Source organism: Equus quagga, chromosome 5 (assembly GCF_021613505.1).
Source record: "Equus quagga isolate Etosha38 chromosome 5, UCLA_HA_Equagga_1.0, whole genome shotgun sequence".
Taxonomy (NCBI): Eukaryota; Metazoa; Chordata; class Mammalia; order Perissodactyla; family Equidae; genus Equus; species Equus quagga.
In genome coordinates this window covers 98,517,297-98,538,303 of record NC_060271.1, presented here as the reverse complement: position 1 = coordinate 98,538,303, position 21,007 = coordinate 98,517,297, and the positions used below count along the sequence as shown (strand labels likewise).

The 21,007-nt window shown below is 41.8% G+C and overlaps 1 protein-coding gene across 1 annotated transcript in view; it reads right to left on the bottom strand.

The window, feature by feature from the left end:
* FSHR (follicle stimulating hormone receptor) overlaps positions 1-21,007 on the bottom strand; it is a 168,849-nt gene that overhangs the window by 39,725 nt on the left and 108,117 nt on the right. Inside the window, exons 3-4 of the mRNA XM_046661759.1 lie at positions 9,691-9,765; positions 6,919-6,993 (exon numbers count right to left, since the gene is read on the bottom strand). Of these exons, the coding sequence (XP_046517715.1) occupies positions 6,919-6,993; positions 9,691-9,765 (150 nt within the window). The remainder of the gene's footprint in view (positions 1-6,918; positions 6,994-9,690; positions 9,766-21,007) is intronic.

The window sequence follows — 21,007 nt, the reverse complement described above, 5'->3', positions numbered from 1 at the left end:
GTAGTCATGACAACATCCTTAGATACTTATAACACTGAGAGCCAGGGAGATGGCTAATAATTTCTTCCCAATAATCACAGCCCCTGTGTAAGATGACTCTGGCCCAGACTGAATTCTTGTTGAATGCTGTCTACAGGATGATTCTGTGTGGGAGCCACTTAGGGGAGGCACTGAGGGGAGGGAGACTAGGGGTCACTAGAGGTGAGTGGGCAAAAATCCCTGCAGTCACCTGGGTCCATGTCTGACCTAGAGGTAAATCATACCAGTGATTGTTTTTTGGAAGTGTGTCCTCCGTTGAACTATGCCTTTCTAGTCCTCCTGGAGCCATCATTATTGTACCCCTGGATTATGGCAACTGCCCCTTAGTAGGACTCCCTTGAGTATAGTCTGTACCCTGCTAGTGGTCAATCTACAGTCCAAATCGTTGTCATCATGTCACTCTACTCAAGAATCTCTTAGAGCTTACTCTTTCTTACTGCCTTAGGCCTAAACTGCTCTGCCTTAATTTTTCTTTCCAACCTTACCAAACTCAATTTATCCAAATATAGTCACTCTTCTTCCCAATGTACACCTTCTTTTTAGTTGGGACTCAGTTTCTCCCCATCCTCTGCCTATTCCATGATCTTTCACATTTTATGCATTTACTCACCTCTTTATTTCACAGAAAAATTCTTCTTTTCTATCTTTCCAGGTTTTATTCATGTTTCAAGTTGCAGCTAAGTCTACCTTACCCCCAGGAAGCTTTCCCTGACTAGTCCAGCCTGGGGCATTGGGTCAGTCCTCTCATCTATGAGCAGTGCCACACAATCCACAGATGTGTTGGTATTTTCAGGCATTAATGGATAGTAATTTTGTCTCCCCAACAGACTGAGGTGAGAAAGCTGTCTACGGATGTCTTCTGTATTTCTCACAAGGCCCTCCATCCTTTTTCAATCACCCTTTCTAAAACATTACTCTCTGCTTTCTCTGCTTTATTTTTCTTTATACCACTATCACCACCTGACGTTATCCAACATTGTTGTCTCCTCAACTAGAGTGTAAGCTCCATATGGGTAGGGGCCTCATCTGTCTTGTCATCTTTTGTATACTCAACAGCTACAACAAAGCCTAGGATGTAGTATGACCTCAATAAATGATTGTTGAATGCTTGACTGAATGAATGAGTTTGTATTCATTGGCCAATTCACATCCCAAATCATGGAGAAATGGGGAGGCACCAATCCTTTCCACCATGTGCAAGGCTGCTATAATGTCTAAAAATGCACCCTAGTATGGCTCTTTTCCTGGCCACCACAGAGAGCCAAACATTGCTGAAAACCCAAAGTATCAGAGTGATCCAATCTGTAGGGACCCTACATGTTCCTGTCAGAAAAGCCCTGTGATCAGGAACTTGAGACAAGGCCAGTTGAATTCTCCTATAAAATGCATCTCCTTTTACTGCCCCGCCTACTCCTTGGATTGCTGTGAGGTTCAAATGCAATGAAGTACGATAAAAAGCATTAAATTGTGAGTCAGCATAAAAATGAGAATTATCCAACCAGCTAGTGGTGGGGAGAAGTGGACTTAATTTTGATGGAGATGGCAAGGGAGACTATGGACCACTACTGTTGAAAATAAGCATTAAAGGGAGAGTAGGAGCCCTTCATTAGAACACTATGGGATGACCTAATTTTGGTTGTCGGAAGGACCTTTCTGGATATGTCAGGAGTACAGTAAGAAGGATACCTTTCTCCTCTGAGAGGTACAAATGATATATTTCTGTGCTTGAATGCTGACCAGTGGTTAAAGAGGCCTTCGAGACCTTAGAAATATTGGAAGGGGAAAGAGAGATCATCATCACCACCACCTCCACTATCACCATGAACATCATCATCAAATTAATCCTTACAATGGTCTCAAAAGATAGGTATTCTTCTTCTTTTCTTTTTTAAGCAGAGTAGAGAACTGAGGTACAAAGAGGTGAAGTCCCTTACATGGGCTCCCTTAGCTAGTAAATCACAGGGTCAAGAATTTAATAAGAATTGCTAACATTTATTGAGAATTTTCTAAATGTCAGTCATTCCCCTAAGTACTTCATTTAATACAATTCAAGGATGCAGGAAATCTTATTCCTAGTTTATGGAAAGGAAAACTGAGACAGAGAAATGAAGCCAATTATCCAAAGTTACACGACTAACAAGGGCGAGACCCGACACCTGGGCCCAGACAGGTGGTACTGGAGCCTGTGTGCATCCTCTATGCTCTCCCACAAGTCCCTGCCCTCTCTCCCTTTGCCGTATGATCTTCAACAAATGGTCCAGCTTTTATAATCAGAGAAGGTACTTTCATTACTCCACCAAAACAGATGAAAGAGAGGAATGCAGAAAAGAGAGACAGGGATTTAAGGGACGGGTGGGAAAGAAGGAGCCTAAATTACTGAGATGAGTCGCCGTGAAGAATCTCCTGGAATTATCCTCAACGGGAGAAAGCAGATGGCATGGTTGCCATTAGCAGGCATCCTAAGGTGGTGTAACAGGCCCACATGTGAGTGCAAGATGGTTATCAGTGGGAGTGGGGGCCTACCCAGCTGTGTGAAGCGTTTGCTAAGATGGAATTATGGTTTATTGAGTAGCAAAGAGCAACATCCAGCTGCCTGAGAATTACATTGACAGGATGCAAAGGCAAGAGAATATTGTGTAAACCTTATTTACAGATCAATAGGTAATCTTTCATACACAAAAGTTCAGCTCCAGGAAGGCAGAGTGGTAAAGAAAGAAATATTGCCTGCAAATACAGTATTGACTTAAAAAAAAAAAATCCACCCAGATGAATCCTTTGACATACGTTCTTCTAGTCAAAGTACATTTCTTTATTCATGAGTTTTTTTCCTAACCACTTCAGGTTCCTCAGTGAGGTATGAAGGCAGTGATGAAGAACGCTGATTTCTAGTTGTCTTGAATTCTGTGCCATCAAATGATCAGCATGAAATGGAATCAAGGCTGAGGGTTTCAGACCAACATTTCTAAGTGTGTGTGCACAGCAAGTAGGATCCTCAAGTCAAATGGCAACTCCCCCCTACCCCTTGTAATTTCCTGCTTTGGTGGCTGTGATGATAAGCATTTATCCTGGCTTAGGGAAATAAACAACTACTCAATCCTACCGGGCCCCTCCGGATTCCTTCATCCATTTTGTGTTTTTTCTTTGCCTTGAAGCAAGTAGTTCATCATCCCAAGGAATATGTGAAATCGTTGCCATCTATCTCTACCTGGCTGCTGAATCATAAAACTGTTTGTGACTGCTGCTCAGACACAAATAAGCATGGAAGGAGAGAGAAGCTTAACTGGGCTTTGTTCCCATGATATTTTCTTCCAGATTAGAGGAACAGCTATGAATTTAGGTGATCCCTCTTAGTAGTTTGGAAAATATTTCAAAGGGCCGCAGTCGGATCCTTGAGTAGATGTATGCTAGTAGAAGTGCCTTTGGAGTACACAGTTGCTCCAATTCCCAGGTCACCATGTGCCACATCCTGGGGAGGAGTGTACATGTAGAGAAGACTTGCCCTGGGCAATAAGTCAAAAGACTTAAGTTGGGGCAACTCTTTGTCTTAACTTCCTGATGGGGATTCGCATGGCAGTGGATGTGAAGGGATTTTGTACACTGTAGAAGTATGTAAGTATATTTTTTTCAGAGCAATCACGGAAGATCCTTTGACAATGAAACCACTCATCCAAGCTGTTTACTAATTCTTTTCTTTTCCCAGTTAGAAAGCACATTTCAAATGCTCTGAGAACAATAACCTCCTCTCAGGGAAGGATGGGGTTGGAATCCATCCCCTCTAGCATTCTCCAGACTTGATAGGGGAGCCAGATGGGACTAGGGACTTAACACCTCAAAGTGAGAAAAGGACACAAAGGAGAGGCTGGACTTGACGACCAATAACACAAATTTCAGCCAAAGTCAAAATCAAAGCTTTGCCCCCTCTGTTCTGCCAAAGGTCCCCCTTCCTCCAATCTAGGGCTATGCCTTCCATGCCTACTTGCTCCCAAGTTCCTCCCCAGCCCTCATCCCCTAGAGAGAAGGCTGAGGGCCCTTAATAATAAGAATAAAAGGTGCTGGCCACAAGGTGTAGACCAATATTGTGGTCAAATTCTAGATCTCTTGATTTCAAACTTTGCAATGATTTATTATCCCTTATTCACCTGCTTCCAGTCCACCGTTCTCAGAATACGTGTGTGTGGTGGGGGAGGGGCTGTCAAGGGAATTTCTTCTTGGATCTGTCCTCTGCAGGAATGCTTTTCATTAGCCATATGTGATCATTTGTGAACAAGGGTGCTCCTATGGTGTTTTCGTTCTGTTATTGAAGGCTCTGTAGCCCAGAGATTCTACTCAGATTTTTTTCTAAAAGAAAAGAGAGAGAAGTAGGAAGGAAGGGATGGTAATTGGGAGGGAAAAGAGAAAAAGCAATGAAGGAAATGAATGGAGTAACAGGCACAAATAATTTTATATTTGTATAGTTCTTTACAGTTTGTATACTAAAAAACAATTTGCAAAATGTCTTTTACAGGCGTAGTCTAATTTGGTTTTCACAACCTCCCAATTTACAGATAAGGAAACTGAAGCTTAGAGAAGGTAATTGGCTATCTAGCCAGTAAATATCAGTGTTCCACCTGGAATCCAGTCCTTCTGACTTCATATATAGTTTCTTTTCCTTTTTCTTTTCTTTACTGCTCCATTAAATGCAAAGGCGTGTCCCAAACTCCTCTTTTTGAAATCATGCCAAAATCTAGGTAATAGCTGAAGGTCTTAGTGGCCACCATAACTCTCCATTCAATGTTTATTGGAATTTTCCTGAGGATGGACTGGTAGACTTCGGTTGACCAAAAATAATCATTCTACAAATACTTAATACATTTATTAATGTTTTTGAGCTCTTTGTAGTATAAGATATTTTATATAATATATTTTGTAAAATATTTTTCATATAGAAATCTCATGTGAGGCTCTTCTAAGCCATGTGCATCTCAGAGGCCCAGTGATTAGCCTAAGAGGAAATGGTGGAGTTAGGACGAAGCCCAAGATTTTCTGATTCTGAGGCCTGTGCCTTTTCTGTTACCCCATATTTCCTCCACTGTTGTGTTCCTAGCCCAGGTTAGCCTCTGTAGAGAGTATAGCAGAGTCCATTTAGGGAGTCAAGACTCCCAAGTCTGAAAGTAGGAGAGATCATAACCCTAACCTCTGAGCAGGACCAGCTACATAATTTGTGGGGTACAGTGCAAAATGAAAATGCAGAAATGTTTCAGAAATGTTCAGAAATGTTTAAGTATTTCAAGACAGTCATAGCAGAGAATAAACCTAGTCTGAGGCCCGCTGAGTGTGGGACCCTTTGAGCACGGGGCCCTGTGCGACTGCACAGGTTGCATGTCAATGAAGCCAGTCCTGCCGCTGACATTAACTCAGGAGTGGACAACCTTGTTTCTTTCTCAGATTCTTTCTGGGGTTTCTGTCTGAGAGAGGAAGTTCCAGGTCATATGGACTCTTTTCTGTTAAATCTCTTATTCCCTCAGTCAGTCTCCATTCATAGATCTAAGGCACATGGCCCAGTATTCCTTATTGTACCTGCTAACTCCAATTCTCAAGGATCAAAATTTAGGGACAGAGTCATAATATCACTGGTAGCTAATATTTAGCGTTTGCTCTGTGATAGACACTGTGCAAAACTCTTTAGCTGCTTTAAACTGATTACAAAGATGGTCTCAATTCTGTACCCTTCCCTGTATCCACCCACCTGATATTGAAAGTTTGCGGCTTCTTTCCCATCTTTCTCCACCTGTTGAATCTGGGCTGGCCCCATGAATTGCTTTGGCTAAAATAATGCATCAGAAGATGCTAATTCAGGGTTTAGGTTTCAAGAGCTCATAAGCTTCAGCTTTCTCTTGGAACCCTAGGACTGCCATGAGAACAAGCCTATGTTAGCCTGCTGGACATGAGTTACTTGGAAGAGAGCTGTCATCCCAAGTGAGACAAGCCAGAGTAGCCAGCCTACAGTTGCCCTGCCAACTAACTGCCGATGCATGAGTGAGCTTAGCTGAGGTTAAGCAGACATAGCCCAATCAGAACCATTCCTCTGATCAACTCACAGGAAAGAAATGGTAAATAGTTGTTGCTTTAAAATGGTGTCTTTTTGGGGTAGTTGGTTATGCATTATTATTGTGTTAATAGATAACAGATACACATCCATCATTATTATTATTTCTATTCTCTTGATGAGGAACAATCTTTGAAAGGTTAAGTTCTTGCCTGTGATCAGTAGCTAGTAAATGGGTCCAGAAAGTTTGACTCCATAGCCCAAATTCTCATCTGTTATTTTGTGGGGCCCCATCATAGCACTCAGGGCTCTGCCAAGCCCTCAGCTAATTTGAAAGCCATTTGAGTGGAAGAAGCAGCTTTTGCTAATGGGGGCAGGCCCAAGGGATGGAGCTCAAACTAGGACTCTCTCTGCTGATAAAATACCATGCCTATTGTTAACCAAAATTTGTAAAATAAAGTACTGTATCAAAGAAAAATGCACATATGCAGAACAAGAGGTACAGTGTCTTTGAGGTCCAGGTCACAAGCTCAATGCTAGCAGAAATTTTGGCTGCATCTCATTAACAGTAAATTATGACTGAGTTCTGCAAAGGTCTGTGTGACAATCCCATTAATGCAAATGGCATTCTTTATGATGTCTGTTTTTGTAAATGAAAACAAAATGCAATTATATTGATGGAATTCACTCATTAAACTAAACTAAAATCCACCAGCAAGTGCCTCCCCACCTCCACTTCTGCCCCACATCATGATAACAAACAGTTGCTCCCGAGAGTAGCAAATGGACAATTTTGCTAAAATAGGAATACACAATTTGATCTAGAGTGGGCACCAGAATACAAGGGTTCTTACAAATATTGGAGGTTGGGAAGGTTCTGGAAGGCATCATGGTCGATGTATAGCAGATTGTTGGCCTTTTCAATTCTACTGTAAAAGAGGAAAAAACATGAACGTGGTCTCAACAGTAAGGAATGCTGTAGTATTTTTCATGTTATATAAAGAGTGTATCAATAAATCATTCACCCATCAGTCCATCTATCCATACACCAATTCTTTCAACAAATATTGAGCATGCATGCAGTGCCTTTTACTATGCTAAACTGTGCAAACTAAATATTAACCCTGTCCCCTTTAACTTTCATCACCAAAGTCCCGGGATCTGTCCATCAGAAGCAAACAAAGCATTGGCTGGGTGAGTCATTTTCACCCTGAGCACAGCTGGTGTTTAACCAGTAAGGATCTCCCAGGGTCTGAGGAGGCTAAAAGTGTAGAGATGAGACTAATGTGGGGAAACAAGCTTTTGTCTGGTTTGGAGACAAGAGAGAAGAGGAGAGAAAATAACAAAAGAGGGTGAAAAGAAGATGGGAGGGAAGGAAAAAGGGCAAGGGGCAAAAGGAGATGGAGAAAAAGGAGTGAAGAGGCAAAGGAGAACAAAGGTTGGGGGAAAACAGTGGCCTTCTCTGGTTTTAACCATAAGATCTCAGCAGACAGTAGCTGGGAATGTGCCAGTGATTCCTTTCATGCTGTAAACTAAGGCTGCTCCCTCACAGCTCATGGAAAGTGGTGACTTCTGACTCATGTTGGCTTGTGCTGTGTCCTGATCAATAGTCTGCATGTGAGCGTGTTCACATTTGGATTCCAACAGAGAGAGGCTGCCCTTTTCCTCATCTTGCTGGATCAATGTATGTTTGCAGAGATGCTTGGTGTTAATTACTTCCTCCCTGTTTCATTAGCTTTTATGTTGCAGTAACCTATAGGAACCCAGATCCAAATACCAGGTAGTTAATCATTTTAAGTATAGTCAATGCTACATGGGGGTGAGCACCTCTCCATGCAAGGAAGAGATGAAAGAGCCATCCCATTATCTCCACTGCCCATTGAACAGCATAGAGGGATGGCTGCTTGACCTTGCCCAGAGGGCTGGCTGCCCTTTGGTTCATTTCTCTGATATTCTCTGTGGGGTCTGAGATACCAGTCAAGTCTCTGTTCCCAAGTAGAGTAAGGAGAGGCCAAGCAGGGAGAGAAGAAAGGAAGGAGCAAGAAGGCAATGGGGAGAGGAAGGCAAGGCATTAGTTGCAGATGCTTAATGACAACAAGGAAGAATGAGGGAGAAAGGAAAAGGGAAGAGGAGTCTGCCAAAATGGACAGACTGAGTGTCATTCCTAAGTAAGTTCACGTGTGTGTGTGTATTTATTCCCTACTGATACTTGGCAAATGCTAAAAAGTCTTTTAAAAGATACAAAAGAGGGGCCAGCCCAGTGGCATAGTGGTTAAGTTCATGTGCTCTGCTTTGGCATCCTGGGGTCCGCTGGTTTGGATCCCAGGCATGGATCTACACACCGCTCATCAAGCCATGCTGTGGTGGCATCCCACATACAAAATAGAGGAAGATGGGCACAGATGTTAGCTCAGTGACAATCTTCCTCAAGCAAAAAGAGGAAGATTGGCAACAGATGTGAGCTCAGGGCCAATCTTCCTCACCAAAAAAAGAAAAAGAAAGGTACAAAAGAGTCAGGTGATTTATGTTCAAGTCCTTATCCTGCTGTGGATTTGGCTGGGTGACTTTAGACAAGCCTCGCAACTTCTCAGCGCTGTTCATTCCTCATCTGTGAAGTTAGGAAAGTTGTTCATTGACTTTCCTAACTGTGTTCCAAGGGAATTTTGTGAGACATTAATAAATGCTCCACAGGAGGAACATTTTCAGTGACATTAGTTGAGAAACACTTAATATTCTTCTTGGAGATACCAAGTATATATTAGCATATTAAAGGCTCTGAGAAGTTTTCCTATAGTAAGTGAATCTTTCTAACATTATTTGCTCAATGTTTCCTAATCTTATTTGACCATACAAGCTTTTTTCTTTTTTTAAACACTTAATAATCTCTTGAGTGTTTGATGATACACACAATATACTTTGGAAAACTCTAGATCAGACAGTCTCTAAAGTCTCTTCTGGCCTTGACATTCTATAATTCTATGAATTAATTTCTGGTAATTATAGACTGGTATGAAACAGAAGTGGATCTGTGTAGGTATTGACATGTATGTAAAACTAGAATGTCAACGAGAGAAAGTAAATTTGGTTGTAGCATAGAGGAACTAAGGATTGTGATGGCAGTTGATGTGTGAAATCAAATTGACATTTCTCATCTCATTTATTCATCACAGTGATCCACTGAGGAACGCAATTTAATTATTCCAGTTTTACAGATGGGAGAAGTAAGTCTGAGTGATTTTGTATCTTGGCCAAGGTTTCTCAGTGAGTATGTGGCATAGGATAGTATTCAAACTAGGACGGCCCATCTTCGATTACATCTTGTGGGAGTTATTTTGGGCTTTGACTGTGGAAGGATGAGAGGTACTTGCTCACAGTCGCTGAGCAAGGTTCTTGGGTTTACTAAGCAACAAACTGGGAGACAGGGAGCAGAGACTAGGCTCTGGGCTGGTCCCTGCATGGCCAGGCACAGAGACACGTGACGGTGCCTTTGGGGCTGACTTTGACCTCATAAGATGAAATTCTAGGGATCTGAGGAGAGGGCAGAGCCAGGACCGCCAGGAATGTAAGTGGATTTTAAGGCTGTTGCTGAGACCAGCCATGAGCAAACCACGCAGGTTCTTGCTTACATTTCATGTAATTTGGGCAGGTTGGAGAACACATTCGCCTCTATCACTTCCAAGACATCATTCTGTGAGATCTCTCTGCAAAGAAAGAAATATAATTCAAGTCAGTTCAGTTATACTCCATAAAGAAATTTAGGGCTCAGCATAAAGCCTTGTGCCTACAGTGATTCATGAGACACGTACAGCTCTGTTCCTGCCCTCAGAAGTCAGCTGTTAGTAATGAGACGACAATAATGTATTAGATGCCCACATTTACAGGACAATGAGAGAATAAGCCAAAGGCAATGGCTCAGTTCAGAGGTTATTCAGTCTACAGATATAGCAACTGAGGCTGGGATAGGGAAGGAAACTTGATTAAAGATATTTTGGGAATATATAGGATGAGAACAAACTTTGAGTTCCATAGACCTTAAGGTCAGGGACCCCTAAGCGGTCAGCAGACTTTTTATACAGGGCCAGGTAGTAAATATTTTTGGGCTTTGTGGGTCATTCGGTCTCTGTTGCAACCGCTCAAGTGATAGTGTAGCGCAAAAGTAACCATCGATAACACACAAACGAATGAGCATGACTGTGTTCCAATAAAACTTTATTTATAAGAAGAAGTGGTAGACTGGATTTGGTGCCATGGGCTGTAGGTCAGTGACCCTTGCCCCAGACCAAGCTACTACTCTAGCTTTGGGAGATGAGAACCTCAATTCAGTCTCTTTTAAATAAACATGGATTTAAATCCCCTCCCCCTCCATGCCATTACCCAAATGAGGGTTGTTATTTCAAGGCCTTTGGCATTAATATTGTTTTGGCCTAAAATACCCAGAAAAGATCCTTCAGGTCCCAGTTTTTTTCCTCCTGGAGTAATCTGAGGGCAGTGGAGAATGAAGTCCACTGTTCAGAAGCCCAGAGCTTGTGAGGAGAGAGGGCAGCTTAATCAGTTAATGTTTATAAAGTGGCTCACAGATGAAAGGTGCTATTATTAGGCTCCTGAGGAAGACTCTCATGCAGTTTTAATGCGGCAGCTGAGAGTGTGTCAGGAAATCTCCTAGGCAGCGTGCATTCAAATTGGCCGAGACAGAAGCGCTGTCTGCTCACTGGCCTGGGATTTAGCTGAAGAGCTCCAGAAAGGCTCTTAATCAAGGGAAAGGCCTGGAGGGCAGGCAGGGAGAAGGCCTTGCGGGAGAGGGAAAACATGATGGTGAGCAGCAGCCATCCCAGTGAGGGGAGCTCACGACTTCTGGGGCTTGTCAACCCGGTTGTGGCAGGGTCATTTCTCACAAGCTCCCGTGAGTGAGGAGACATTGTGAGAGAAAAGCGCCTCATTCTATGATAGCATCTTTCATGATGCAGCTGGTAAATTTAAGTCTTCACAATTCTCACAGAACGTGGATAAGGGGGTGTGTGTGTGTGTGTGTGTAAATGAACAGGTTGGCCATGGGCCGTTTATTGGTTCCTCTGTCGTGCAAGTGGAAGGAGTACTGGGAGGTACAGGAATGAGAAGGAGAAGGAAAGGGGTGGTAGACCAGAAAAAGAAGACATTTATTTGAACTTATAAGTCATGGAGAAAAGAACTAATGAGAGAGAGGATTTAAATGCAAATGGGGCTGTATCCTCCAGAAGCTATTCCCAGGTTCACTTACAGTTACCAGTAGTTTTGGTCACCACTTGTGATAATGTCTCAGCCTAATATTGCCTAAAAGGTAGACATTTCTCTTTACCTGAATTCATGTACTGCGAGTTCCCTTATCTGATTTTTTTCTTGTCAAAGAGAACTAAAGCTTATTAGAAAAAACAAGCCATAATACAATTCTGAATTATTTCGAAGGTAGTTCATATTTTATGGCCTCAAGTTCAAAGACAGGAGGGGATGCTGGGGTTGGGTGGTTAAGGGGGAGCCTTTGGCTGGATGAAGGTTGGGGGGAAGGTGAAAAGCGTGCAGTCATGGAAAAGTACTTCACTGAGAAATTCAGGGATCTTCTTCCAGTCCAACCCAGTTCTCTCTCTAGTTATTTCTATTATCGTTTATCAGGTGTCTACTCTTTACCAGCCACTTTACATGCATTTTCTCTAATCTTTTCAACATGCTTGTGAAATTGGTATTTTGATCTCCATGTTAATAAACAGCCCCACCTGTATGCAGAGCCACCTCTGGCTGGCTGTCGGGCTGGAACACTTTCTTCTGCATGCCTGTCTCCCAGGCCTCATTGGGCCCAGTATTTCCACTCCTATATATTTAATCAAGAGAAATATAAGCGTATGTCCTCCCAAAGACATAGTCACAAATGTTCATAGCAGATTTATTTATAATAGCCAAAAACTGGGAACAACCCAATGGATAAACTGTGGAATATCTATACAATGGAACACTACTCATCAATAAAATGGAAGACACTGCTGAGACAACATGGTTGAATCTTTAAAGAAATTATACTGAGTCAAAGAAGTAGACGTAAAAGGATGATGCATACTGTATGATTCCATTGATATGAAGTCTTAAAATAGGAAAAAATAATCTACAGTGACAGAAATCAGAGTAATTGTCACCTGGGACAGAAGTCGCTGATAGGAAAGAGGCAGGGGGAAACAGTGTGGGGTTGCGGAAATGTTCTGTATCGAGATTGGAGAGGTAGTAACCTGAGTGTGTATATTGGTCTAACTTATTGAATTTTAAACTTAAAATAGGGGCATTTATTTTATTGTATATAAAACATACCTTAATCAAGTTATTTGAAAAATGCCTTTCATCCAAAAAAGGAGAATAAACTCCATTTTGTTTGTGTTTTGAGAACTCTGAATTAAGAGGACTCAAGGAAGAATCTTGGTCATGTTGTCTGGCCGGAAGGTGGTATTCAAGTCCTAGGTTTATCCTGGTGAGTCTAGGTTCCTTCCCCTCTTGGCTGCCTCCCCCTATCCCTGAACCCCCGCCATGTATAAAGGGAATAGTTGGACTAGATCAGAGCTTTTCAGCTCTGGCTGCACATTAGAATCTTCTGGTCGATGTTTAAAAAGTTCCAAAGTCTGGGTCTACACCAGAGAGTTGGATTTATTTAGTCTGGAGTGGGATTTGGGCATTAATTTTTTTCTCTTTTTAATTCTCCAAACAATGTTGATTCTAATGTGCACGAAAGATTGAGAACTGCTGGACTAGATGATCATTCAAGTCCCTTTTAGAACTACGAATTCTGTCTTAAAGTTTGCTTAGGAACACAAGAGACAATAAGACAAAATAGTAGCAAGAGAAAACTGGAGATAGACCCTAGAGGCAGGAAGAAAATAGAGGAAACATTAGTTAGGTTTAGTTTTTCCTAAGTGAGAAAATTTAATCAGAAGTCACAACATTTCAAATATTAAATGTATAGCAAGAGATGCTGTAGAAAATATAGAATAACACCTTATATTTGGTTAGAATTGATAATTGACAAAGTATTTTTTTCAATGTATAGCTTCTCTTCATTTTGGGGGCACCTATGTAAATTAAAGTTAGTGCAGCCAATGCTCTCTCCAGTGAGGTTAACAGGATGACCTGGCGTGCGTCAGATAATACACGATTCTGAGGACTGCTCAACTGGCCTTTAAAGGGAGGATGTGGAATCTTTACATCCAAAGAACTTATAAAATTAAGAAACGATTCTTTGTCTCAAAAGATTCAGTAAAGAATTTTCTTTGCAATTGTGACAAATCATTGCAATTGGCATAGTTGAAGGTGTGATGGTGTTTCTTTAGCGTCAACAGGTAAAGAGTTTATGAGAGAGGAGCGCTCCAGGGAAGCAATCAGTGGTTCTTAAAGTATGGTCTGGTGGTCTATATGTCGAAATGATTTTCATAATAATGCTAAAATATAATATTTTACCCTCATTCTATGAGCATACAGTGGAGTCCAGGGGCCACTTGATGCGTGTTATGGCAACAGCCATAATGCAGAAGCAGATATGAGAATCCATCTGCCTTCTATTCAGCCAGATGTTGAAAATGTTTACAAACATGTAAAACCACGGTACTCTTCTCACTAAAATTTTTTTGAAGAGATGGTTATTTTGCATAATAGCTGTTATTTATCTTAACATGTAGGAATTTGTTGTTTTCAAATGAACTAACAAATAATATATTTCCCAATTTAATTTCTAGTATGGTAAACCTCGGTAGCTATAACCCACATAAGCAAAATCTTTTCGGTGTCTTTAATAACTTTTAAGAGTGTAAAGAGATTCTGAGACTAAAAAGTTTGCAAACTGTCCAAGGTAGACATTGAAGGCTGCCCTTGAGTGAGGGATCCAGACTCTGTGCAAAGCTTATTTCCAGAGATGAGGCTCTCCTTATCTCCTAAGACAGTGCTTCTCAATTGTTCGTGCACATATGACTCACCTGGGCATATTGTTAAACTGCACATTCTCAATGAGGAGAGCTTGAGTGGAGCCCGAGGTTCTGCATTTCTAATGCCTCAAGTGATGGGGATGGTGCTGGTCTCGGGACTGCACTTTGGATTGCGAGGTTCTTTAGAAGCATGGTAATGCTCTCTCCCACCAGACCTTTCTCCTCAATACACACACACAGGTGGGTGTGAAAAGTGTGATAGAGGAGTCCGACTAAATCAGCTCCAGGAGTGAAGTACTTGATTCTTAAAATCCTGCATCCCCTCTGGAAGCCTTCCCTCACTCTCTCATCATTGAAGTTTTCCCATCTTCTAGATTCTCACAAGACCTTTCATTTCTCAGTTAAAGCAATTACCACATTGTTTTGTCATTGCTTTTTTTTGGGGGGGGGGGTCACTATCTAATTCCCCAGTCTGACTTTGAGTTCCTGGAGGGTATCTTATTCAACTGTCTTTGTATCTCTAGCACCTCGTGGTAAGTTCACGTGTGATAGGTGCTCAGTAAATGTTTAGTGGCTAGATGGGTGGATGAAGGAAGACTACTTTTCAGGTCCAGAAATGACATCTGCAGAACTGCAAAGGAGACGAAGTTTGTCTTTGCTATTCTTTCACCCCTTTTTCCATAGGCAACATGCCCAAGTCCAGTAAACGACGGCCAAGGATAGCTTGTCTGAGTTTGGGTTTTGTCCCAGGGATTTTTACGTTTAAAACAGAGCACGCAAGGGGCACATACATGTATTTGGTTTATTGTACTAATAGCATCTGGATGCCTTTAGCTCTATCTCTCAGGGTCACAGCATTTCCCAGCCCCTCTCTGGCTCCCAGATGAAGTCCTCGAATTGACAAAACACCGATAGAGGAGAAAACGGGCTATGACTGGTGACTGAAGGGGTTCTTAAAGCATTTAATTGGAGGTTAGAGAAGATGACTTTTAAGGTCCCTTCTGTGAATGAAATCCCATGTTTCTTTGAATGAAGGAGAGATGTACTTGCATGAGGTACTGGGGGTTATCAGAGCTTTCTCTCTGGAGTGAGTCTCAGACCCACAATCAAATTCTAACCCAGATTTGCATTGTTCTGGTCAGTGGAGCAGTATTCGCATACAAGTGTATTTGATGGAGGAGTTGAGGGGGAGGTCAGTAGGAGGGATTTAGGGAATGAATGAGCATGTAGAATTCAGCCAGGTCCAGCATAAAATTTCAACCATTCATGGAGTGATATTAATTTGTCCACCATTTCCCTTGATACCCCTTTGCCAAATGCTGGGGCTGTTTCATTCAGAGCAGAGTTGCTCCAGGTTTATACGATAAGGAAGAACTGAAGAATTGTGACTGGCAGTTAAATTCCTCACTAGAATTTCAATGACAACTATGAATTGGAGAACAGGATGTAGTAAGAAACCAGAGACAGAAACATCCTCTTTGCTTTTTTTCTGATACAGAACACATTCTCCAACTGGATCTTCCCTGTCTTTTCCTTCCTCCTCCGACCTTCCACAGAGCATTGTCCTCCAATATATCCAATACACCCCTCCCTAACAGGGCACATTAGGAGATTCAATTGCATTAAAATATTTTTAATATTCACTAAATCAAATTCTGTTCTTTTGTTTTTAATACCTGAGGCTAAATTTCGTTGACTATTTTCTTTCCCTCAGGCCCCTGTAGTCTAGGATCCCCACACACTCTATCATAGCCCTCACATACGGCTTTGGATTTTCATTCTGGCTGGTCTCCTTCACTAGGGAAAGAACTCACAGGGGACAAGGACATTGCCTTTTACGTTAGTATTCCTGCTCCCAGCCAAGTGTTTGCTGAATGAATGATCTTTGATAGATTATAAAGGAATTTCCACCTTTGCTCTTGCACAATAAAGCTGTGTTCTTGAAAACTTGTAGTAACCAGAGTATTTGCAAATAAAATTGTGTATTAGCATAAGAAGGAAGCTTCTTGTTTAGCAGAATCTTGCAGTGATCTTTAAAAGAGTGAAGAACGAATTCAACAAAGATTCAGCAAATTTTGATTAAGCAGCTTTTGTGTTTCAGGCACTAGGCTCGGTGCTGGGGATCTAGAGATGAATAAAATAGGTGCTAGGTTCTAGCAGTCATCTCTAACTCACCCAGTCTAGTATTCGGGGCTTTTTTATTGGATGGGCTACATCTGAGTTTTGGAAAAAATAAAATGGATTGTTGGTATGTTGCATTTGAATATAACTACAGATATACAAACAACATACTTTTATATATGGTATATATAATGTATATAATTATGTAGGTATTATATGTAATATGTGGTTTTCTGTATTTCTACCAAACACCTACTCCTCCACATCTTCTGGAAATGTGCTATATAACTTAAGCAACTATAGACCAGGGCAGGTGAAAATTCCCATGAAAATGCATTCCAGAAAATTTCATAAATCTCTCCAAATATGTACTCCTATGCCCATTTAGAATTCCCTTAAAGTCAAATACAGAGACTTTACAATAGAGACCTGAGTTTGAATCCTGCCTCCATTTCTTACTAGCTGTGTAACTGTGGGCAAGTTACCCTCTGAGCTTCAGTTTCCTTGACTGTAAAATGGGAATAATAACTACCTCATAGGGTTGTCAAAAGGGGTTAAATAAGATGGTATGTGTGAAAGCACACTGCTTGTCACACGGTAAACTCAAATGTCACTGTGCCTGCCTGACAGCCTGCCTTTTCTTCTTTATGGAGTGTAGGACTGAATTCCTCTGTAGCTGGGAAATGCTGGGCTAGCCTACCACTGTGCTGGGGAAAATGGTGCTAGCAAAGATCCTAGGAATGCTTCTCTTATCCCCATCTACAGATTATTTAAATTCTTAAGCCAGTCCATGGCATTATCCCAAACTCTGTTCTGATTCTCATCCACAGTGAGACCCACCATCTGGTCTGCTGGCCAACAAAGGAGATGAGGCAGAGCACACAGGTGCCCCTACAAGGATGTCTCCACCACCAAAGTCATAACCTAAAAAGCATACGCTTCCCTTCAGGAGAGGGTCAATACAAGGTGCGACGTGTTGTCAGGATGTTGCCAAAGGGCTCCTCTCGCCTCCTTAGATGGTGGCAGGTAGACACCTTCCTTTCCTGACATGTCCCATCTGCTTGCTTCTCCCGGGCAAGGTGAGTCTTTGCTAAAGATCCTCTAAAGATGTCCCCAAAATGAGACGATGAAAGTACCCTCAGTGACTCTACCTAGTTCAGACATCTAAATTCAACTCACTTACTTTCAAATACATCAACAAATTATTGTATCCATTTTTAGCTTTGTCTTAATTTAAAATGTTAAGTAATAATCTCTATTTCGGGATAACATATTTTCCTCACTTCCCTCAGCAGATGAGGAAAGGGACTAAAAGTCACAGTCTTGATAGCTAACATTTATTACATACTTATTATGTGCCAGGCAATTTTTCTGTGCCTCGTATTACATTGCTTAATCCCCACAACAACCCTATGGGTTAAGTACCATCCTTAGCCACTTTACAGAAGAGGACAAAGAGGGACACAGAGGTTAAGTAATTTCCCCAATACCACAGAGTCAATAAGTGAAGTCAACCTGGGATCTGAACCTACCATTGATGGGATCTCAAAAGGATGACAGAAATCAGATAGGCTCTATTTCCAGTGACTTGGAAAACTTTCCACTTCAGAAAATCCTGTTATTTTAATTTCTGATAGAGGAGAAATATTTTTGGGAGCAATATGCCTATAAAACAACTAAATTCCACTCCTTTCCTCCACACTGCATGGTACTTGAGTTCTGGAATGGCAACATGTAAGTCAACATGCAAATTCACCTTCCACAGATGAATCAAAGTCCCAAGCAATGACTCATATAAGCACTTTTTTAGTACATTCTCTATGCAAGTATAAACCATGTAAGACAGTAAAAAGCAGTCCCCCCCACGTCTTCCAAGAATCTGCAATTTAGTTGGATAGAAACAACATGCATGAGAAGTTGGGAGTGCAAAGCCAATAGAGTAGAAGGGGAGGAAAGTGTGGGAAGGATGCTGAGTGCCCAATACAGAGCAGGGTAAACAGTGGGGATTCAATGCACTTTATTATTTTTCCTCATATACCATATTTTCCTCCTCATGCCTCTGTAAATATCAGGACTTCTCAAGCTCTGTCTTAGTATCCCTCAAGCTTCCCCTGCTAGAACCTCTCTGTTGATGCCTCCCATGTCAGTGGAACAAGTTTCACTCTTAGACCAGAGTACCACGTTTGCAACTGCCAAAGCCATCTTCTACTAAGTGTTCTGCGAACCCTTCATGGACAACTAGTCTAGAGCAGGCTTACTATTTCCTGTCCCAAATCTCCTTCCTTTCCCAATCACAATCCAGCCAACAGCTCCATCTCTCATCCCTACTGGTTCCTTGGACTAACCCAAGCTTTAATGCTTGGGGTCATCTCTGACTCCTCTTTAACATTTAACAGATCCTAAATCCTCTCAATTACTTGTTTCAGTATTTCTTGCAAACGCCTCTTCACTTCTGACCATCATTATTATAATTGTGGCTCTTTGTAATTTCCATTAGACTAGTGGTTAACAGTGGTGTGATGACTCAGGAGTGCTCTGATGTGGGTCGTGAGTCATCTTTTTTCAAACAATTAAATTAAGTGTCCCAATGATTTACTTAAAAATTTGGAGTAGATTCAAGGTTATGTATATAATATGCAAGACGATAAAAATGGAGTGGCTACTGGAGAAAAGAGTGGAGTAGAGGTGATGGTCTAAAAGTTTATCTTTGCCTGGATACAGGAGGGTAGCTAGTACTTATACTTGGTAGCCATGCATAGGATTGTTGTTTGGGAAAGCAAATGAACTTAAAAGAGGGTAATAAAAAGAAGAGAAGGGAGGAAGAACAGGAGGGAAAGGGAAAGGGATTTCCTGGAATGGAATATTAGAGTTAGAAGTTAGAGAAGGTAGAAAATTCCTTTATTACTCTGTGTATGCCTGTTAGAAATTGTTCAAACAGGAATTCATTGAGTTCTAAGTGATGGAAGACAAGGGGTTGGGAAAGCAATAAGGGAGTGGGCTCTGTGTGTTGAGGAGAAAGGGAAGGGATGTTGATTTGGCCACTTGGCTTCAGTGTGGTCTGCCAGCTTCAGCAGAGGCCAAAGAAAGGGAAGTGGGAAGGTTGGAGGGCCCTCTGACATACGAGGAATGGTAACTTGTCTACAGGTTCCGGGCACTTGTGAGTCTGAGCTGTGTAACTGAAGGCTGCAGGAATAATGATGATAGTGATAATAACTGACCTTTATTAGACATTAGCTGTGCAGCAAGCATAGCGCTAAATGCTCTACATGGATAATCTCACTAATCGCCGTGTATCGTCAGGGCCCTGCTGACTCATATTTGTCTCACTTCGTATGCACATGTGAGTGGCAGCATGAACCTGGAAGCCAGCCAAGCCTGGATTCAAATTCTAGCTTTATCATTGTCTGGTGGTGTGATGTTACACAAGTCAACTAACCCCAATGAGACATTTATTTCAGTGGGGGTAGTTATAACTCCCTTTTAGGGTTTTTTATGAGAATTATGTATATAACATATGGCATGGAAGGGATTTCTAGCTATCCACCAAAATCTATTTTCCCCTTCTCTTTTCTGGATGCACAGCTAGACTACACTTCCTGGGCAATCTTGCTGTTAGGTATAGCCTTGTGGGGAGAAGACCCCTCCCATGGAATGTGAGCAGGAGTGATGTGGGCCACCCCAGGCCTGGCCTATAAGCCTTCAGGTGTGCTCCTTCATGCTCTGTCTCCCTTCCATCTGACTTGTCTGGAGGTGCCCAGGGAAACCTTGGAAGCCATGATTGAAGATGGTGAAGCTGCTGTTGCCCTGGGATCCTAAATAAATTACTGAGGAATACCACGCTGGGCTATGAGGTGAGAGAGAAAGAAACTTGTTCTTAAAGTCCTGACAGTTTGGAATTTGTTGTTGCCGTCTAACTACTCTAATACCTGAGGTAAGAGCCTAGCACCTTGCGTGGTATCTAGTATTTGCTCAACAAATTCTCCTCCCATCAGGGCGGGTATGAATTTGTATCTACCATCTGATGAAAAACAGGTATTTACAGTAAGTGTTGAGTAAATTTTTGTTGGCTGGATTAATTAGGAGTCGTATAAGAGTATTGCTTGGCCAAATTGTAAGCAAGCAAACAAACAAACAAAATCCCCCTCAGAACAAGTCTATACTTGACCTTAGCTAGCCAGAGACCTCTCTTCCTTAGTGACACAGTATTTACTACCTGTGATTGAATTGCTTGGCCTCTTGTGTGAGCACACCAGGTGGCTGCTCCTTATTGAATTATGGGCCCTTGGCTTTTTTTCTCCCCTTTTCAATGATTTCATGAAAAAAAAAATACCACCTCAGCATGACAGAAATAACAATTTTTTAACAATGGGAATTACTAAGTCCATTAACACACAGACCCTGGGGAGGGTATTCAGGTTAAGAAATTTGAACCCCCAGCTCTCTAAATTGTAGCAATGCAGAGCTGCATGAGGCCAGGTCTCTTGAGTAGGCAAGAGGAAGTCCTTCATCACTTTGGCAAATCACTGGATCTCTCTGAGATCCATTTTCCTCTGTAACACGTTGCTAAGGCCCTCCGTGCCTCAGTACATTTTATACTCAATCCTTTGTAGTTGGCCGGGCTATTGAAGATCATGTGAATAATGCATGTCACGCAGGAGGAAAAACACACAGTGTTATGAAAAGGTCAGGCTGCTTACTATTATTTTTATTACTTCACTGGAGTCAGGAGACCTAGGTTCTAGTCCTGACTCTGCCACTAATTAACCACTCTCCTTGAGTCAAATCAGTTACCTTCTCTGGGCCTTTGTTCCTATAAAACAGCACTGTTGATCCAGATGATCTCATGGGTCGCTTCCAGCCCTAGAATTCAGTGATTTTAATTATTTCTGTGATTCTG